The 21,257-nt window shown below is 45.6% G+C and overlaps 1 protein-coding gene across 6 annotated transcripts in view; it reads right to left on the reverse strand.

Moving 5' to 3' along the window:
* Positions 1-1,168: 1,168 nt before the first annotated feature.
* Positions 1,169-21,257, reverse strand: part of FAM81A (family with sequence similarity 81 member A) — a 50,886-nt gene continuing 30,797 nt past the window's right edge. For all 6 annotated transcript variants that reach the window (XM_083586821.1, XM_083586824.1, XM_083586819.1 and 3 more), the window contains 5 exons: positions 15,306-15,435; positions 10,991-11,097; positions 10,068-10,203; positions 8,713-8,908; positions 1,169-7,286 (listed from right to left, as the gene is read on the reverse strand). In XM_083586821.1, the coding sequence (XP_083442947.1) occupies positions 7,180-7,286; positions 8,713-8,908; positions 10,068-10,203; positions 10,991-11,097; positions 15,306-15,435 (676 nt within the window). In that variant the 3' untranslated portion in view covers positions 1,169-7,179. The remainder of the gene's footprint in view (positions 7,287-8,712; positions 8,909-10,067; positions 10,204-10,990; positions 11,098-15,305; positions 15,436-21,257) is intronic.

Genomic DNA, 21,257 nt, shown 5'->3' on the forward strand with positions numbered 1-21,257 from the left:
GAAAGTCCAGAGGAAAAGTGTAAATAGTTTTATTGTTCTTAGGGAAGCAGGTACTTAGAAGGTGTGGGGAATAGGGGTGATTGACAGGGGTGGGTGACAGGCTCATGTTTCCACATGCCAACCACTCCTTCTTTATGATAAATTTGTGATGTACTGATAATGCTGTGGGAAGTGTATGATGGGAAAGGGGGGAGAAGCTTTAAAAGTCTCTGCAACCCCTTGCTTGGGGTTCTTACTCACTCTGTGTTTTGAACCTTGTTGCAACAAGAAAGATTGGGTCTACTGACCGCTGTTTTGCTTCTTCTAACTTGACTGAAGACTCTTCCTTTGCTGACCGGAGGGACCTGTGGGGAGTGGCACCCTGACAAGCTGGGCAGCGGAGCAATCCCACATCCCAGGTTTTGTTTTTCCTTATCCCCAGAAACATGCCTCTGAGCTGTCACAGCATCATGTGAATTTTACTTCTGCAGGTTAGTTCTTCTGTGGGAGAAATACACACTTTCTGGCACGGATCTGGACCATGCTTGTTTTCTCCTACAAGGCAGAGGTCCAGCACCCAAGAGCAAAATAAAAACTTAAGGAAAAGGAGGGAGAATAACAAAAAAGGGCACCTCTCAGTTTATCTTAGCCTGGGAATTTGTTTTTAGTTCCATAACTGATGTCACATTCATTTCATACAAAAATCTATTCCTGGTTTCCCTTAAAGTTGCTTCTTTTAAGCAGCCTAATTTGGATTGAGCGGTTGGGGAGTTATTACTGTTGTTAAACAATTGAGAATCAGGAACCTTGATGATTCGACTGCAAATCACTAAAAGATATACCAAGAGCATGATCTACCTTCTGCCTGCCCCTGAGTATATTATATTGTGCCATTGTTTTGTTTTATTGCATTGCTATATTTAATCTTGCCGATTGCTTTGTGGTGCTTTTTAAACGCTGTAAAAGTTTCTGAATAAATGTTAACAACAGCACACGGTCCTGTTGAAGGTCCTGGGGTTGGCAGATTGACACATATATAAAAAACATATTCTTTCTCTCCTTAACATACATCCAAGATTCTGGGTTTGCAGAACAGAAGGTTTCTCATCAACAATTCCGCAACTTATCATTCATATTCTGATTTAAATTACTACTTGTTGAGACAGGAAAAAATACAGAGTATAACGTATAGCATGAAAATGTCAATTTTATTCAGATTTAAACGATTTTTAAAATAGATAATTCAAAAACGCAAAAACCAGATAACCAACTGGAATGTCTTAACTTGTATCTAATTGTCTGTGCAAAGTTTTACAGGAAAAATTATTCAAATCTATACATATTTGTTGTTTTCCTCCATTTGTCCTCTCACAGTTATAGTTTTTACAATACCAATAAACTGTATTTTATTGTTTATAAAACGCTAAATGGACTTTCTCCTAATATTTATGGCTGCATATTTGTTAGATTGATAACTAAAATACATGTATTTCTTTCCCCTCACAATTCTGTTGAAGAAATACCTGGAAATGCTTATTCATCATCATTAGCTTTGTGTAAACAGGACAAGGTTTAGCTGCCATTTGATTTTGAATTTTACAGCAGTTATACTTCATTAACAAAGTTGAGTCAAAAGAGCCTCCAGTAAGCTCTTTTGCAAGATGTTGCAAATCAAGGTGCACAGCTGGTGGGTAAACACTGTTGCTTGATAACAATTTATTATTTTTATTATAATGGAACTTTATTATCACTGAAGGGGGAGAAATGCTCAGCTCTAGTTTTGTGACGTGTTTCCTCTGTGATGCTTTCTTCACAACCTGGTGATATAACACAATTCTACCTTCTGTATTATCAGGGGCCCACTCTGCTCTCCAGATAATGATCCTGAAAAGTGTGTTCTAATGCACAAACAAGGACATTAACTGGGCTGTAAGGTACTTGTAGTGTTTTCTGGGCTGCTGCAGGACTGGATTGCACCAATAACAGGGCAGAGCAGTCTCAAAGCACTGAAGCAAAGAGCTTTTCATTTGACTGGGTCCCACTGAGAAGTAAGCTGGTTTTAAAATCTGCATATGCAGAGTATAAGAGCAGTTTATGCATTCCAACCCATGGATATGAGCCAATTCTTGAGCAAGCACCATTGAAGGTAATGGGGGTCCCAGACAACTGTCCCTCTGCAGCTCATGACTCTCTCCTAGAGAATCCATAGCATAGATACTGTTGGTGGGACTTGCCTGTTTCCTTAAAAGGAACCAAGTTTCTCAAGTGGGAGCTCAGGCCATAGCCAGTTGCGGAGAATGGTTGGTACCTTCTGATTTCCCCTGCAAGAGTAAAACAGAGCAAGTCAGACTGCTCTGCGCCATCCTGCTGGTGCAAGGAGGAAGCAAAATGAAGGGGCAGCCACGGGCAGAGCAGCCCATGGCCCCACAACCAGTTGTGATGGCTCTCATATTCTTCCAAGTGCCTGGTGGGTTGCCAAGCTGGAGGTGACAGTTGTGGGCAGAGTGGAGTTTGGTGCATAAGCAGCGAGTGAGGCTGCAAATACACACTTGGATTGTGGGAAGGCGCTGCCCTTTGAGACTCACTGGCTATGTGCTCCACAAGAGGGAGAGAGGCCTGCTGCCACCCCTCCCTCCCTTCTAGGGTTTGGCCAGATTGGCCTCTACCAAGGGTGCCCAGGAGGGTGAAAAAATGAAAGCTCTCCACTGTAGCTCAGAGTGGCTAGGAGCCTGCCTGCACATGCGCACACTCCCTAGTCTGCTCCTAGTCTGGAGGAAGGCACAAGGTACGAGGGCGGGGTGTATGCTGATACAGCTCCTTGCCAAGGGTGCAAGGGAGCCTAGGTATGCCTCTGCTTCTGGAGCAAGTGTTTCATGCATTTTGGAGACTCCATCACTGGAATCTAAAAGGAATAGAACGAAACTTGTATGAATGCTCACCCACAGAGCTCCGCCGTGCTTGCAGGAATTTACAGTCACCCAGTGACTGTGGTAAATAATGGGGTGCTGCCGATACTCACAGCCCAATAAAAGTGTTGTGGCTGCCAGAGCACAATGGCTGCCATAGGCAGCAAGAAAAGAAGGGTCAGTCCAAGAGTATATCAAAAGTGGCTTATTTTAGTCCTTTAAAATAGTTGTTAAGTGTAGGACTTGATCTGGAGATAGTAATTTGGACTATGAAAAGTGTCAAAGCATGTCTGAGAAATTTGTTACTAACAGTAAATTAATTAGCCAACCATAACATCCCTAAGACTCAGATGAAGGGCAGTATACAAATTTAACAAATGAATGAATGCATTTGATGCCATGAAACATTGTCCTGCATGGCTTCTTCCCACCGCCAGCTAAACCATCAAAGTAGAAACTGCAAATGAGCAAACCTATCAGGCTTTGCTGTTGATCAGCCTACAGGCATTGCAGATCCAGTGCAGGTGGGATTATTGCACAAGGAGTCCCCCAAATTAGGCAAGCAACGCGACAGAAGCCCATAGCCAGAAATAGGGAATATGTGGATGGGGGGGGGGGGGGAATCACAGTACATCATGCAATACAGGAAAGCCCTATGTTGCAATTAACTTAATATGTCTAAAGTTGTTTACCCATGCAAGATTGTAATAAAATCACATTTTAATAGAATTATGAAATAAACATCAAACATGTCAGTCAAACCAGTGCCTTTGTGCTCATTGGCCAAAACAATGGGAGGTGGGAGCAAGTCTGTGACTTAACAGAGCCTCGGATAGAATTCTGCCTGCATATTTTTTACTTTAAAAGGGCTAAAGGTTTAATTTTTAAGAAATTAAAGCTGAAAATCAGGAATATAGGAAGCTGTCATATACTGTACATGAGTCAGGCTATTGATCTATCTAGCTCAGTATTACTCACACCGACTGACAGCAGCAGCTGTCCAGGGCCTCAGACGGTGGGTGGGCGGGTGGGGAGACTTTCTCAGGCCTACCTGGAGATGCTGAGGATTGAATCTACTCTTCCACTCTGCTGTGGCCCTTCCCTGAATCTCCATGAGTGGGGCAGACCCACCAACATATTCCCTGTCTCTGAAATGGCCATGATACTGGCACAACCTAAGTACTTAATTCGTTCCGGAGGTCCGTTCTTAACCTGAAACTGTTCTTAACCTGAAGCACCACTTTAGCTAATGGGGCCTCCTGCTGCCGCCGTGCTGCCAGAGCACGATTTCTGTTCTCATCCTGAAGCAAAGTTCTTAACCCGAGGTACTATTTATGGGTTAGCAGAGTCTGTAACCTGAAGCGTATGTAACCCGAGGTACCACTGTACTCTTATAAATCAGAAGGAAATGTTGCACAATATCCAGCAGCACCATGCGATATTAATGAAACGAGGGGGGTGTGAAATAAACTGAAAGGTCATTTTGTCAAAATACTTGCTTGCCAAAGCACCTGTAGAGAGTCGCCTGCTGTTCTGGCTGAAAACAGCAGGGAAAGGGTCCCGTAGAAAGGCTCAAACACAAATTAAACCGAAGGTTTGCAGCGACAGTGCAGTGTTAAGTATCTCTGATTTCAGTGGGAAAACAGCTACAGGCAGGGCTGGCCCAAGACATGTTTGCCTTGAGGCGCACCACAAAATGGTTCCCTCACCCCCGCCAGGGAAGAAGGGGTGAGTGAAGATTTACATCAGGAACAGGGGTGGCGATAAACATCTACATTGGGCCAGCCCTGGTTGCAGGTGTGTTTAATTCCTCAGTGAAAAATAAATGGGGCTTCGAAATGCATAGATTTGGTCTCAGCATTAAAAAAACAGGCTCTGGTTTCTCCAGCAGCAATTGGCTATATATAAATTTTACATGCTTGGGTATAGAAGCCCATTGCTGCATTAGCCCTAGACTCCCCTCCCATTGAACAGAGACCCCCATTGCTGAAAACAGTCCCCACGACAAAATTAGGCTTAGAAAAAAGTCTTCTGCTGGCTCCGGCAGAAGGGTTTCTGTCCCTCACCCACCAAGTCTAATTGTTGCAGGATGGATGGAGCAAGCTGCTTCCTGCAGCCTCCAGGAAGAACACCTCTGCCTCCTCCAGCAGTTTGGCTTGAAAGCAGCCAAAATATCCTTTTTCAGCCTAATTGCTGGGCAGAGGGAATGGGAGGGAATGCATAATTAGTGTGCATGCTCTTTGCATGCAAGTACATGTGTGTTGTACATGTGCAGTTTGGTCATGCCCACTGTGGCCTCTGTCCCTTGGAGGGTTGGCCAAGAGGCCATTCAGCTCTCAGGCCAAGAGGTTTTCTCACACTGTCCAAGAGAAACTAAGGCAGGAGTTTGATAACCTTGGGCTAGACGGCTTGGCGAACTTTTGAGGAGCAGCGGGGTCTCATAACAGACGGGATTTGGTGGCGGTGGACATACACAGCTGCCTCTAGGCCAGTGTTGTCCTTTCTGAGAAGCTTATGGTTCTCCAGAGTTTCTGAGAGCAAAAAGTCTTCCCTTTCACTTGTGAACTTGGGGAAGAGATAGCAGCAGAGCACCTGCTCTGCTTGCAGGAGGTCTCGGGTCCAATGGAGGTCCTCATGGCATCTCCAGTTGGACTGAGTTTCTGCCTGAAACCCCCGGAAAGTCGCTGCTTATCATCCTATTATCTGATACTTTTCTAATCAAAGAGGCTTCTGGGAATTGGCTCTGGCGTCTCCTGTGTGGTAAGCAAGTGGCCATGAAGCCCCTGGCAGTGATTGGATGAGGTAGCCTACCATGACAGAGGGGCCTGGCAGGAGGATGGGCAAAGACCTGAGCAGTTCAGCCAGGGAAAAAGGCAAAAGCTCTGAAGGCAGGAATAAGAGACTGAGGAAGGCATAAGACACACAAGAAGATGCAAGAGTTGCAAGAGAGAGCAGCCCAGAAGGGGAGGAGGGGGAAATTAAGGATCCTGGGAACAGTCAGGGCTTATCCATGCTTACCTTTTGCTCTGCCCCTTCCAGGCAGAGGTCGAGGCTTTAACGCTCCCTGTCTGAATGTTTTGTTCTTGTTTTGCCTTGAGCTTTCCCCATGAAAACCTGCTGTTTAAAGCTGAATTGGAGCAAATGTCAATTCAGGTTCTCTGTGGATTGAGCTTTAAGAGAGGATTTTCATGGGGAAAGCTGCAAACCTTTTGCAATAATACTGTAACCTTCTCAATACCTTGCATGGAAAATGGACAGAGCAGCTTGGGCAATTGCCTCATCACGCCTTGCAAGCTGAGGTGGCCTCTCTTCCCCTCAAGAACCGCCTACAGAAGGCTGGACAAGAACTATCCTGTCCAGAGGCAAGGAGAGATCTCACATTCAAACAGTTTTCTTTCCCTGTGGCTTGTCTCTTTTACTTGTACGTGGTTTTAACTAATACTTATTGTTTTAACATTTTTATGTAAAGCTGCTTTCTGAGGTTTGCTGAGAAGCGGTACGTAAATAAAGAGATGGGCCCCCTACTCCCAGCAGCCAGCCTGGCCAGTGATCAGGGATTGGGGGGGGTATGTTGGAGTCCCACAATATCTGGAAGGACACCACAGGTTTCCCATCCCTGTCTTAAACAAATAAATTAAACAAGGCAGGATATACATCGGTGAAACCAACGGAGGACCGTAACATGCAATAGAGCATTAGACCTTCAGCAGAAGTCTGTGTTCCAAACACCTGGCCTGGTGGATCCTCACAATGACTGCCAGCTGACTGATTCTGGATGTTCTCCGGTGGATTTTTGTTCTTGAATTTAGTGGAATATAGATTAGCACTTTTATGTCTCACAATGGAACTCAATGATGGCCAAAGTGAACAGATTTAAACCCAATTCAGTTCCATGGTGGTGAATGAAACTGATGGAATTGACCTGAATTGCTTTTAACTGCCTTGCAGACTGGAGATCTTGCATCCTTCAACATGTTGGAATACATGGCTCTGCTCAAGCATTTGGAGGCCCTGACAAAAATCTGTGACCCAAGTTATGTGAGGCAACTCTTCTGGAGTCAATGGAGCTTAGATCTGGAGTTACAGGGCAGTGGTCCTCACAGGTCTTCCGTAAAAAGTATTTTTGATAGCAATGCTGTCTTTTTACTATTTACAGTAACCATACAGCTCCACAAGATCGGGAGCACATAGCTCTGTCCATGCATCAGATTTATATCGCAGCCTGGATCAACATTATAGGCAGACCAGATCCATTTTTCTTCCAGCTGCTCAGGTGAGCTGCATTCAGATGCCTTTACTTCATTTGCTGAATCTGCTTCTGCAGCTCTTCCTTATCCAGTTTCATTTTGGCTTCAAGAACCTGCCGAAGAGATCCAATGCTCTCGTAGATGGTCGCAAATCCTAAACAGGGGAAGAATTGAAACAACATTTGCTATCTTTTTATTTTTAAACAAACTATGCTGACACTAAAAGCAAGTCTCATCTTCAGTTTAGCTTTCTCAATCAATCAATCAATTTATTGTATATAGCCAAAGGCCTTTACAATGTACAGGAAGGGCTAAGATCAAGGCTGAAATCACGCAACATGACCTATAAAAGTTAAAACATAAAAAATTACAGTTTGAGGTTTTAAAATTAGGAAGCATTCACATATCTAGAACTTCTTAGCTGCCAGAGTGAACTTGGCTACCAGATGTGCAATCTGGAGATCTTTATCAGCTAGGAGCTCAACTGTCACCTCCTGGGGGGATTGGCCTAAGAAACAGTCAAGAACCGATGGTTTAAAAAATTCTCTGTGCATTGAATTTAAAGGGCAAAGCAACAGGAAATGCACGACATTCCCAGCTTGTTTGTATCCATAAATGCACCTACTTTCCATATGGGGAATTCCCAGGTATCTCCCCTCTAAATACTCTGAGGGCATCTGCTGGAACCTTAGTTCAACAAACGCCCTACATACACAGCTGCAGGAAAATCAGTGTCTCAAGGTAGTGGGGCCTTGAGTGGTTGATCTTGATTTGGGGGCACCAAATAGAATAACGGGCAACCATAATGGATCTTGGTTGGCATCCTGATCAAAGATCCAATTTCTTAGGTCACATGGACTGAGGACTAAATATTTATCCATTTGGAGATTGTAAGCCCTAAGCTTATCATGACACTTTTGCCCACAGCCACCTGTCCTTAGTTGCTCTAACCAACAGAGCTTGGTAAGGATATGGTCCTCAAAGGCATTTAGCCTGCACCAGTATCTGAGATGGGCTAGATCGATTCTGGCTGTCATTGAGGGGAGACCCAATTGGGCTCTGGGGTGAGTTGCCAGCGTCGCTGGTGGAAGCCCCAATATCTGCCTCATGAATTTATTTTGTTGGGCTTCTAGTTCTGATTTGATACCGCTTCCCAAATCTTAGCCCCATAAAGCATTTGTGCAATGATCTTTGACATGTAGATCCTGATGGCTGGATTGATTAATTGCCCCCCTTTCGAGTAGAGGAACCTGTATAGCTGTCCAGAAGAGCGGGCAGATAATAGCTTGATTGCATGCAGATAGGGTTTCCATGAAAGCTTTTCATCAGTAAGTAATCCCAATTTATTTATCGGCATGGAAGGTTTTTCAGAAAAAGGCCACCTAACAGGGCTGGTGGAAATTTTAATTTATATATATATTTATTTGGACACCTTAACCTTGGCCCTGATAGTCGCTCTTTCTCCAATGCTGAGTTGGCACCATTAGTTTTCTTTACTTCCAATAAAGTGCCCCTCTTGTCCTTTCTGAGTGGGAGCCCCAACACTGGCCAGGTTATTACATCAATAAACACATTCTTACCAGCATTAACCTCGGCTTTCACTTCCTTTATATCTTCATTAATATCCATCTGAAGTTTGCTGAGCTGGATGTTGATTCTGTCTTCGGTCTTCTTTGCTCCGTCTTCTTCCGTGGTGATCTTTTGCCCGTCTTCCATTTTATTAAGTTTCGCTTGGATCTCGCTGAATTGCATCTCTAAGGCCCTGCTGTCCATTTCCTGGGATCAGTCAAACAATTTAAGACTTGCAATGATAAGATAAAACTGCCACATGGTTAATTTCTAGGCTAAGTCATTCAGGAAGTGCAACCCTCCTTGGGACCCCACACGAACCAAGGCCTGTGGTCTGCAAGGGTTTTTTGCAGGATTTCCCTGGCACAAATAAAGGTGAGATGGCTCAGGAGGCACGAAGGCAGCACAGCAGGAGGCTGAAACTCAGTTCAAATAAAATCGGGAACTGGCTTCCTCTTATGAGAATAAATCTCTGGCTTGCATGCTCCTTTCATTCTCCTTGGAAAATGGAAGCTTCAGATTTGGTTTAGGATGAGCTACCTATAGTTTTCTATTACATCTGAAATCAGGGAACTGTGTTTTATTCTAACCATGCTTAGTTAAAACAAACTAGGATCAAATATGTATAGTGAGGGGCCTCAGAACAATTTTATAGAGGGCATAGGAAGATTGGGGAGGTGCTGAAGTAACAATATATTTCCAGAGCCCATAGCAGTGGTGTGGCTAAGCGATTTTAGACCTTGGATTCAGTGGTCTTACAGAGGCCCCCTTTAGGCACCATGTATATTTATTAAGTTGTGAAGTTTTACATTCTGGATATATTGGAGCAGAAAACAAAAAAGAGTTGGCAACTGATCTTTTTATAAAAAGAATACCCTGAGCAGAAGTAGTTTCTCAGTTTAAACTCACAACTCCAAGTCTACATTACATCTGCAGGAATAGAGTGGAGTTTGCTTTTGCTGCTAAACACCTGGCTTATGAATAAACATCCTTTTTGTTGCATTAAAGGATAACCTATTTATTTAAAGTAAATATAATTAAAACGAGTATCTGTAACCATGCACATCCCATTAACTCTAAAATGTTTAATAATTCAGAGGAAAGCAAGGCTACCATGGTGACCAGCACCGGCCCCTGGTGGACCCAGGTGCTGATGGTGAGTCTATTTGCTGCTGCCTCCTGGATGGTCATTTGGGGGGGGGCTGGTCTGCGTGGCCCTGGATATCAGGAATGAGGTCCAGCCCTAATTGCACATAGCAAGATCTGGAAGGGGGGTTGTGAAGGTCGTTTCAGGTGTGTTTGTGTGGGTGGGTGGCCAGGATTGTAAAATTACTTTTCAGGAACTTTTGGAAGGCAGGAAACGTACACTTTTTTCCTTAATGGCCAGGGACAGGTGATCAATCTTCTCCAGAAACTCTTTCTCAAACCGGTCATGCTCCTGTTCCATCCAGCTTCGTGCAGATGAGATCTGGTTACTGAGGTAATCAATGGCATCCTGTAATCTAGGGGAATAAAATGCATTAAGAGGAAATATTTTTTAAACATGAACTCTGAATGAATTTGGCAGAACTTAAGTGAATTTTTTTTGGGGGGGGGGATCTTAACTTGACCTGAATTTCCTTGCAAATATTTAAATTTATATTGTTCTAGTGTGGCTTTTTGTGCAACACTCCTCATTAGGAAAAAGTGTAAAATACCAAATGTTGGCAAGTTAATCAGTTAGTGGTTTAAAATCTGAGACAATGTTAATGTTTAATTATACAGTACATCAAAACTGAATTTTAAAACAATAATTTTGGATTCATAAGAGTCTGACCTGAGGAAAATGAATGAGATGTTGAAACATGCAAGGTTAAACAGGCAAGAACTACCCCATTGCTGCATTATAGCTCAGCATTCCACTTTCATTTGTGGTCAGCAGTGAACAGTAGCCTGGGGAATATGGAGATCACACAGAAGCAGCCCTCCTCTCCACTGTTGTCCATCCCCTGACATCTGGTACTTAGAAGTACACTGCCTTTTAACAAAGAGGCTCCATTTATTTAACTATCAGCCTTTAATAGGCTTATCCCCAATTAAGTTGTCCAATTTAAAAAAAAAAATTTGTAGCGTGAGGCCTTTTTCCTGATTGGATTTTTTCCCATTATGTAAATCTAGACAACTGTGGTTTGCAAACAAGCCTTTTATTTTAGTTCCCAGAAAGTTGCTTACCCAAAAGTCTTCTGTGGTTTCACACCAAACTTTTGCAAATTTAGAAAACTGGATTTTGAAATATATGGTGACACTCACTTTGTGTCCAGAAGGTGGAGCTGTTGGTTGCTCTCTTTATATGTGAGCTTCAGTTTGGCTTCCTGTTGCATGATTGACTGCTCTATTCTGCTCAAAAGGTGAGAAATCTGAAAGGGAGGAAAGAACATTTCTTCTGCTGCCTGTTTACTTAATCCTGGTTTCAAAGGATAAAACACCTCTGAAATGCGTGAAAACCGATAAACTGATAAAACTGAAAGAAGCTGAAACAGGAAGAGTATGTAAAACAGCTTCTTTCATTTTGGTTTTAGGCAACTGCACAACATCCTTCAAGAAAACAAAAGGCCACCCACTGAATGAGAATCATCCTGTAACAGTGATCCACTGTGAGAGAGTCCTCCTTTCCCCCAAAGAATAGAGACCCTTTGGATGGAGATGATCTGCCATCTTGGCCCTTTCTGCAAGGGAGGGGACACCTGTGCTTACACCTTTGGTTGCATGGAATGAAACCCACTTGAATGATCACGCAGAAAGTGGCTGTTTCGGAGGCTAAACAGATGTCTTGTCTGTGAAGGCTGAAGTTTGGATCTTGTCACCATGGTGAGCTTTTGCTAGGGACTAGCAGAAGCACTGTGCTGTATAGAAAAACACCCAGCAGAAGCGGGGGCAAGAGGAGAGGGAAGCACTGACCACCCACACATTCCTAGCTAGAGAGAGAGAGGAGAGATCAGAAATAGATGCCACAGATGCCTGTTCCCAAACCCAGGTAACCAACCATGGGGTTATATATAGATATAGATATATGTATACATTCACTTTACGCTGATTGCATTTGCTTGCACACTGGGGACTTTAAGCGCTGCTGAAGTGTTCCTTTGTTGCAGACTTGCAGTCAGCAGAATTAAAGCTCTCGTTCCACACAGCACTTGAGAGTGTGTGCTCCCTTATCCAGCAGTACCCTTACCCCACAACTAAGAAGTTTTTGTAATGTTTACTCAAAAGTAAGCCAAGATCAGCAAAGGTCAATTCCAGTGTTGATTAAAAGTTTCCTGCTTGCAGGACCCTTGTCCCCTTTCACTGCCCCTAGCAGGGAATCGCTCCCTCTAAAAGCAAGCTGAGGAGGCTGACTACTGAGACGACTGGAGTTGAGACAGGTCCACTGGGACATAAGAGCTTGGCATAAACCCTGATATTTGCAGTAGTTGGGGTTTTTTTAAGTTTCAAAGAAAAAACTAAGCCCTCCCTACCTGCCGCTGCCTAAAACACTCCAGCTGAATGTGGACCATGCATGTTCATCCGTCAACGATGAATGTCAGAAAAGGAAAATGGAAAGGAGGGAGGGTCAGGAGGGCGGAATGGAATGGTCCGCTAGGGGAGAGCCTGGCTGGCTGGCAGGACCACTCCTGAGAGGATATAAAGAATGCACTGCAACATTTTGTTTCAGGTCCCACTTGTTACTCATGAGTAGCCTGTTACTTGCTCCTTGATGAGCCTCTCTGAATTTCTCTTTCATGTTGTACATCCTTGTTTCTCCACTGGGGTGGGGGATTTGGGGGGGTGTTAATTATTAGTTTCTTCTCATTCTTCTTCTTTTTCTTTTTAACAAATAGCACTATAAACACAGAAAACAGCAAGATAAAATGGGCTGACTGGATTCCATGTAAAAAAGGAGTGAACCAAGGATGGCAGTCTCAAGCTAAACTGCTGGTTGCAGGGAGCAACTGAAAACTCATCTCCATCAAACCAGTAGCACAAAACTGCCTCATTCCAGATAATGTGTATTTATTTATATATTCTGCCTTTGAGGGCAAGGGTAGCCTTTTTCTATTGCTTGTTGCAGGCTACCCTGGAAGGCTACCCTGGAAGCAGTGAAACAATAACAATTTTATTTATTAAATATATATATATCTCTAGCCACACTTTTTGGCCGCACTCAAAATGTAGCAAAAAGGAACATATCTGGTTGATTTCATTGCAGCCTCACACAGCTTCTCCCACTCCTGGCTGGTGTGCTTAGTACTACAGTGTAAGTGTGATGGGAGGTTGTTTGGCATTTCAGGAGCAAAAGAGGCCCACCATCCCTGTTGCTGAACCTTAAGACTGCACAGCATTTGGTAGATAAAAACTAAAATGGGTCAACTGGGGGCTAATTTCCCAGTTTAGAATCTGAATGCCTAGCCAGCCTGCTGGACTCAGGATGACCGCCTTCTTCCCCTACTGAGGAAAACCACAGATGTCTAAATACAGCTGTTTTGGATGTCATGGGATTGTGTTTCCACTGTGACTAATAGACAGAAAGCGCTGCAGAGTAATGCAGGCTGGGTGTGTTGGGGGGGAGAGAGATGATGACTTTACACATTTTTATGGAACAAATTTCCTTGCAAATGACTTTCCAGATTGTGAGTGGGCCTTGGCAAGGCAGGATAACAAACACGAGCTTTCTTCAAGAAGACAGATGGGTCAGAAGACATTTCCAGGACCTGTTTGCAGTTTTCCCAAAGGCATCCGGCAGAACGCAGCGGGAAATAAATGCAGGATTGTGGTGCATAGAACTCTAGATAGAGTTGGGAGTTATTTCAAAGGTCATCTAGTCCACTGGTCTTCAACTGGTGTGTCCAGACCCACTGGTAGGCTGTGGCCTGATCCAAGGTGGGTTGCATCGGGGGCACCACCATGCAAATATATGGCAAAAGATTAACAAAATGGGCCCCCAATTGCACATTTGGGTTAAAAGTGGATCCTGGGTCTGAGAAGGTAGGAGATTGCTGATGTAATTCATCCACCTCGGCTAATGCAGGAGATCCGCTGCAACAGCATGCCTGGCAGGTGGCTCATTTACATTTTCTGTCTGTGACATTTTCTTCCTGCTGCCTTCCAATCCCAAAAGAATCCCCCAATTCCCCAATTCGAACAGATTTCAAAGGATATACGGCAGTTAATAAAAATTATGAAACAAGGCAAAGCATCAGAACAGCATAACCTCAACAACTATATTTGCCCATATCTACAAAACAACATGAGATTCATCTGCCACTAAGATTTTCACAAACTGTCACCGTCGAAAGGTGAGCAGTGATGAAGCCAGGTGGGCCTCCAGCAGAGGGCATTCCAGAATTGTACTGGCATTGTGAGCGGCTTTGTGGGCCACCTCAAACAGAATGCCAGTAAAGCCAAAATAAGCTCCCACCTTCCAGCAGGTGTACTGTCTGAATTTGGGTTTCCTCTGGAGGACCTGAGGTGTTTTTGTAACATTTGGTTCATATTCACATATGCCAGCACAACATAAGTGGAGGGAAAACAGGTGGCACTCCTAGAAAGCAACAGATCCACTAACCCAAATCAGTTTCCAGGAGAGAAGCCTCTCAGCTTCCAGGTGTCTTCAGCTGTCTCACAGCTCTCTTTCTCTCTCATTCTCCATTGCCAACCATTTTGCACATGTACTGTTCGCATCAGGCTTTGTCCCCCACAACCCCTTAGCTGGAGGTGAAGTATGTCAGCTTATCCAAACTGTGGCAGCGCTCTCTCTTCAAAACACTCAGCAGAGACTGCCACCTCTCAAAAGACCCTCCCTGGACAATCAGATCCCACCTTTGTCAGTTATTGCTCTTCTAAATGGTCAATGCACATCTCTTGTTTACATGGAATTGTCAGAGACTCTTGTCTTTTGCATTTCATGGCCATCTGGGCACACAGCCTACAATTTCCCCGCTCTGTACTAATATGTGTGTGTGGGGGTGGTTCATATGCATCAATAAGCCAAATCATGGTTTAGTGTGGGTGTGTGGACCCAGACAGATCACAGCCGCTTTGCTCATCTTCTGGTCCTGCTGCTGTTGAACAGCTGGCTGCACTAAACTATGGCTTGGCTTAGCATGCTGTCAGAGCCTGAGCTCATGGTTTGTCTCACTCCAGTTTGCTTTCCATCCTTGATGTCAGTCCTGCTCCTCTGGCCCGAGAGAAAACAAATGCCTGCTCCATCTTTTGTGTGCAAGACATCCCATCGGATAGCTAAAAACTGCCATCACATCTCCCCTTCATCTGTTCTTCTCCAAGCTAATCAGACTCAGATTTTTCAGCCATTCCTTATAGGACTTGGTTTCCATCCTGATCACCCTTCTCTGGACACACTCCCATTGGTCTACACTCTTCTTAAATGTGGTCAAGATTTGGACACTATGCTCTCCTTCATGGAGCTAAGGGTTGTGTTCACTTTTTCAGCTGTGGATGCCCTATGCCGAGAATTTTTTTACAACTGGAAAAATATTCCAGTTTTCCCTGATATTCATCACTGAAAAGCAGATACATCTAAAACAGTAACTAAGAATTATGTGGGATCCATTGTTTTTTCATATCTTACCTGTATTTCTGCTTCTTTTATTTTAGACTCCAATATCAACTTGGTTGCCTGCTGATCTTTGCTTAGGTTCTGTAGTCTTTCGTAGGTAACTTTGTGTTCAGCAGACAATCTGGCTAACCCAGTATCACACCTATTCAGGAACAACAGGGATTATTTGGAGTTGTCATAGGCACGTTTCCTCTTGCCTCCCAGCAGCTTATTCCAAAAATACTCACCTTACTTGCCACACTATCACAGACTAGAATATCATTTAATTGTTGATAATGTTATTACTCTTTAAAAAATAAGTTTGAATTCAGACACACTTCTGGCACATGGAGGTTTTCAAACTCGAACTCTGAACCTATGCCAACTTACTCATAAGAAAGGCAGAAGGTTTGGCAGTAGAGTCAGCACAGATTCTAAAAAGAAATTCTGCACATAATACATTTACAGAATCTGCTGCCACAGAATGAGGCGATCAAAGAGAAGTTCATGGAGGTGGTGATGGCAGGAAGCTGCCTTCTGCTGAGGCAGACCATTGGTCCATAATAATAATAGTAATTTATTATTTATACCCCGCCCATCTGGCTGAGTTTCCCCAGCCACTCTGGGCGGCTTCCAATCAAGAGTTAAAAACAATACAGCATTAAATATTATAAACTTCCCTAAACAGGGCTGCCTTCAGATGTCTTTTAAAAAGAAGATAGCTGCTTATTTCCTTCACATCTGAAGGGAGGGCGTTCCACAGGGCGGGCGCCACTACCGAGAAGGCCCTCTGCCTGGTTCCCTGTAACCTCACTTCTCACAATGAGGGAACCGCCAGAAGGCCCTCGGCGTTGGATCTCAGTGTCCGGCTGAACGATGGGGGTGGAGACGCTCCTTCAGGTATACTGGACCGAGGCCGTTTAGGGCTTTAAAGGTCAGCACCAACACTTTGAATTGTGCTCGGAAACATACTGGGAGCCAATGCAGATCTCTCAGGACTGGTGTTATGCGGTCCCGGCAGCCACTCCCAGTCACCAGTCTAGCTGCCACATTCTGAATTAATTGCAGTTTCCGGGTCACCTTCAAAGGTAGCCCCATGTAGAGCACATTGCAGTAGTCCAAGTGGGAGATAACTAGAGCATGCACCACTCTGACAAGACAGTCCGCAGGCAGGTAGGGTCTCAGCCTGCGTACCAGATGGAGCTGGTAGACAGCTGCCCTGAACACAGAATTAACCTGCGCCTCCATGGACAGCTGCGAGTCCAAAATGACTCTCAGGCTGCACACCTGGTCCTTCAGGGGCACAGTTACCCCATCTAGTTTGGTGTTGTCTACAGTGAGTGGCAGCAGCTCTCCAGGATTTCAGGCTGGAGTTTTCCCTCAGCCCCACCTAGAGATGGAACCTGGGACCTTCTGCATGCAAAAGTGATGCTCTGCCACTGAAGCCAGCCACAAAGGTGTCAGAGCTGATTCAGTGTTGATCCTCTCTGTGGAGTTCCATCGTGCAGTGTCCACATAGAGCCAAACTATTTTGAAAATGGGTTCTCGTGTGAATACCCTAGAGCCCAGGTCTCCACTTCCTTTTGATCCTGCAACTTCTACACATGTGTAATCACCTCCTCATTTGCTGACCTCCCTGCCTGGCCTATTTCTGTTCATAATACCAATGGCTGTTCTCTTCTGGCACAACTGTGTCACAGCTGGCAGCCACTGGCTTAGTTACGCTCACGTCAGAGAGAGATGCTGGACAAAATTGTATCTGGTAACTGAGTTGTATGACAAACATGGGGAATGGATTTCCATGTGCACGATTAACAGTTGTTGAATATAGAAAGTGCTGAGATAATGGACCTAGTTCCTGTGTTTTATATAAAATTTTGGCAGAGCTGGAACATCTGTGGGTCTTCAAATGTTGTTGGGGACACACACACACACACACCAGCTACAACTTAGTTAACCTCCATTCTTCAAATAGAAAACCTCCCTGGAATACGGTAGTTCAGTCGGTAGAACATGAGACACTTAATCACAGGGCCATGGGTGTGAGCCAGGCATGCCGAGTTGGGCCCAACATCGGGGGGGGGGTCATCGTGCGTGCATGATGTCTCCCCCCATTGGGCCATGCCTGCCAGGACACTCTGGCAATCACAGCAGGGGCACATGGTGCGAAAATCACCCTCCAAACCTCCCGCCCCCACCTGCCATGCGGGGGCAGTGGGGGAGGGCGGCCCCCTCAGTATGGGGAGGGTCAGCACCCTGCCTCAAAATACTGAGGGGGCTGTAGCCCCTTACACTTGCTATACCCAGTGCCCCTGGTTCAAGCCCTGCATTGGGGCGGAAGATTCCTGCGTTGCAGGAGGTTGGACTAGATGACCCTTGTGGTCCCTTCCAACTCTACAATTCTATTATTTTGTGGCCCTTCTGAATACTCTGTAGCTAGAAATCACAATGGCTATATAGAACTTCTGTCTCAAGAAACAATGTGCCATTGTGGAAAGTAAATTTGAAATGTACAGACTGTTCTCTTTTGAAAGAAAATTACATGAAAATGATGTATAGATGGTATATTACACCAGTACAGATAGCAAAAATGTATAAAACCGGGTCAAACATATGTTGGAAATGTAAAGAAAAAGAAGGGACTTTTTATCATATATGGTGGGAATGTAGAGAAGTTTAAAAATTTTGGGAAATGATATACAATGAATTGAAAAAAAAATTTTTAAATGACATTTGTAAAAAAACCAGAAGCATTTTTGTTAGGGATTGTAGGAAAAGACCTGCCAAGAAAAACAAAGAATTTATTTATGTATGCGACAACAGCGGTAAGAGTCTTGATAGCACAAGGATGGAAGAATGAGGAAATCCCAACGAAAGAACAGTGGCAAGAAAAATTGATGAGTTATGCAGAGTTGGCTAAACTGACATACAAACTGCGGGACCAGGACAACTGTGACTTTAAGGAAGAATGGGGGCTTTTTATAAATTATCTAAAAAGACAACAAAATGAACTGGACTCCTTGGCAGGTTTTGAATAAACATACACAAATTTATTGGTTGATAACATGATAGATAGACAAAGTAAGGATAGGTATAATTTTATAACATGCAGAGAATAATATGTGCAGAGAAATCAGAGAGAGGAGCTGTGGGAAGTCCCTGGTGGTTGGGGGAGGGAGGGATGGAAGGGGGGAAAATAATGTATGTGATTACATGGTTTGATAATTTGATATTGTCAGGGGTTCAGGAGCAGAGGGAACGGATGGCGAGGAATCGGAAGGAGAGGTTAGCGAGGATAGCCGTCCGAGATCTCTAAGTCTGTCCAGCGAATCGGAGGATTCACAGAAAGGGGCTCCCGTGGGCAGAGCTGGGGGGTTACCAAGAGGGGCACCCCAGGAAGAAGGGACCAGAGGGGATTCAGAGAGCAGCAGCTGGAAATCCGGACCAGCTACTCCACCAGAGAGCAGCAGGGGGGAGGAGTTCCAGGCACCAGCGACAGGCAGCTCTCCGGCAGCAGCCACGCCTGCGTCAGAGAGCGAGGAAACGGTAGAGAGGAGGGTCGGAGACAGCGCGCGCGCGCCAAGTTCAAATGTACCAGAGGGAGGCGCAATGAGCAGCCCGGAAAGGGAGCCAGGTCCTAAAGCCCGCCGAAGGGAGGGGGAGGAATCCGAAGGGTCCGCATCCGAGGCATCCAGGAAGGAAGGAACCCCGGGGGGTGGTAGGACCCAGAGGCGAAAGGAGAGACGCAAAAGGTGGAGCAAGGCTAGGGTCTTGAACTGGTGTACAGGAGGCGGAGATTCAGATGGGACTTCGCCGATCTAGGGAATAGACGTAGAGACGCACGCTAAGATGTGGAAATGGAAATTATACTTCAATAAAGACTTTATTCCGTTCTACCGGCTAGCGTTGGTCCTTTGTGAGCCGGGACCTAGAGGCAGTCTCTGACAGTAAGTCCCATCTCCCAGAAGTTTTCATCAGTTCTCTTTGACTCAAGCGGCGTGTGGGGAGCGAAGCAGGGAGGAAAGAGGACTGGTGCCTTTGGAGCTCACAAAAGTCAAGCGACATGTCTACTGAAGAGCAAATTGCTTCCCTGCGAGAAGCGGTAACGCAGCTCAGCGCAGAGATAATCGCCTCCAGGAAAAGAGAGGATGAAGCGGCTGCTGCATGCCGAGATCTCCAAGCCAGGTTGGAAGTGCTTGCTAAGCAGGCACAAACGGGTTCCAGATCCGAGGGAATCGGGTTGGGAAGGACTGGAGGCAGCATTGTATCTCACTTTGATGGGAATTTGCAGCAGTACCCCAATTTCCGAGCAGACGTGCAGTTTGCGCTGAAACTGCTGGAGAAAGAGTTTAGAGATGAGCAAGAAAAAGTGGGGTTTATCTTGTCTCATTTGCATGGAGACGCGAAAGCATGTCTGCGCAATCTGTGGAGAGATATGGACCCAGCGCTCCAGAGTTCAGCTGCATTCATTAAAGCGATGGATTCTTGCTTTCTATCGAAAATAGACATTGACATTGCCCGTAAGGACATATTTGAGCTGAGACAAGGGAAAGCCAGCGTGAGGCAGTATCACTCCCGCTTTTTTGCATTGGTCAATGCCTTGGGGTGGGACAAGGATTCCCCCCCCGTTAGAGATCTTTATTGGGAAGGATTGAACCCCCAAATCAAGGATGAGATAGCGCGGGGGGAGAGACCCAAAAGCACCCAGGAGGTGGTGGACAGATCGCTTGCAGTGGGGGTGAGGCTGGAGGACCGCCCTTGGGACAGAGGAGAAGGGCGTTGGGGACGCACACCAGCCAGAGTGCCCTCCCTCTTGCCCAGGGATGTCGCGCGTGCGCAATCAACGCCTCCGCAAGCAGGGGGGGAGGAGCCAATGGAGATCGGCGGTGCTAGAGCTCAATCAGCCACCAGAGCCTTAACACCGGGAGCAGTCAAAACAAAGCAGCCTAGAGGGAACAGGAAGTGTTACATCTGTGACAGTTCGAAGCACATGGCGAAAGAGTGTCCCCAGAGGCTCCACAAGCACACTGCAGCTTCAATAACAGTAATGGGAGCAACTCAGCAAAGTGAACCACGGCAGGGAAACGGAAGCACTGGGGGCCAGCCAGGCGAGTCAGTGAAGAAGTCCCCAGAGATTTTGAAGCCCACGGATCCCCTCCCGCCCAAACCAGTGGTGCAGCTCACCGCATCGCTCCAGCTGCCCAGTGGTCTCACTTTAGAAGTGCCGATTACGATTGACTCTGGCAGTAATGCGGACTTTATCGCACTGGAATTCCTTCAACAACATAACATAGCGCTACTGCCAGCCACACTGCCCCTGAACGTGGTCACAGTGGATGGCAGGGAACTGCTAGGGGGGCAGGTGGTGCAGCAGACACCACCTATGGTGATGCAAATTGGGAATCACCGAGAAGTCATCAGCTTCAACGTCACCCAATTGTCGGACACGCCCATAGTGTTGGGCATGAGTTGGCTGGATAGGCACAGCCCGGCATTAGCGTGGTACCAGCGGCAATTGACCTTCTGCTCTTCCTACTGCGCAGCGCACTGCATCCAGACCTGCCAGGAAGGAGAGGGGCGAGAGGATGCACCGCAGCTACACCTAGGCATGGTGCAAGCGGTGCCCAACAAGTACAAGGAGTTTTTGGAGGTCTTCTGCGAGAAGGAGGCGGACAAACTGCCCCCCCACAGACCCTATGACTGCAAGATTGATCTCCTGCCGGGGGCAACGCTGCCAACAGGGAAACTGTATTCCATGTCTGAGGACGAACTGCAGGAACTTAGGGAGTTCATAGACCACAATTTGAAGCGCGGGTTCATTCGGGAGTCGAAAGCTGTAGGGGGCAGCCCAGTATTCTTTGTGAAGAAGCGAGACACGCCCCAGAAGAGGCTTGTAGTTGACTTTCGAATTTTGAACTCGAAAACCAAGCCCTCGTCCTTCCCCATGCCCAAAATAGACGACCTGCTCGCGACGGTAAGGAAAGG

This window comes from Podarcis filfolensis, assembly GCF_964270895.1.
Source record: "Podarcis filfolensis genome assembly, chromosome: 14".
NCBI classification, from domain to species: Eukaryota; Metazoa; Chordata; class Lepidosauria; order Squamata; family Lacertidae; genus Podarcis; species Podarcis filfolensis.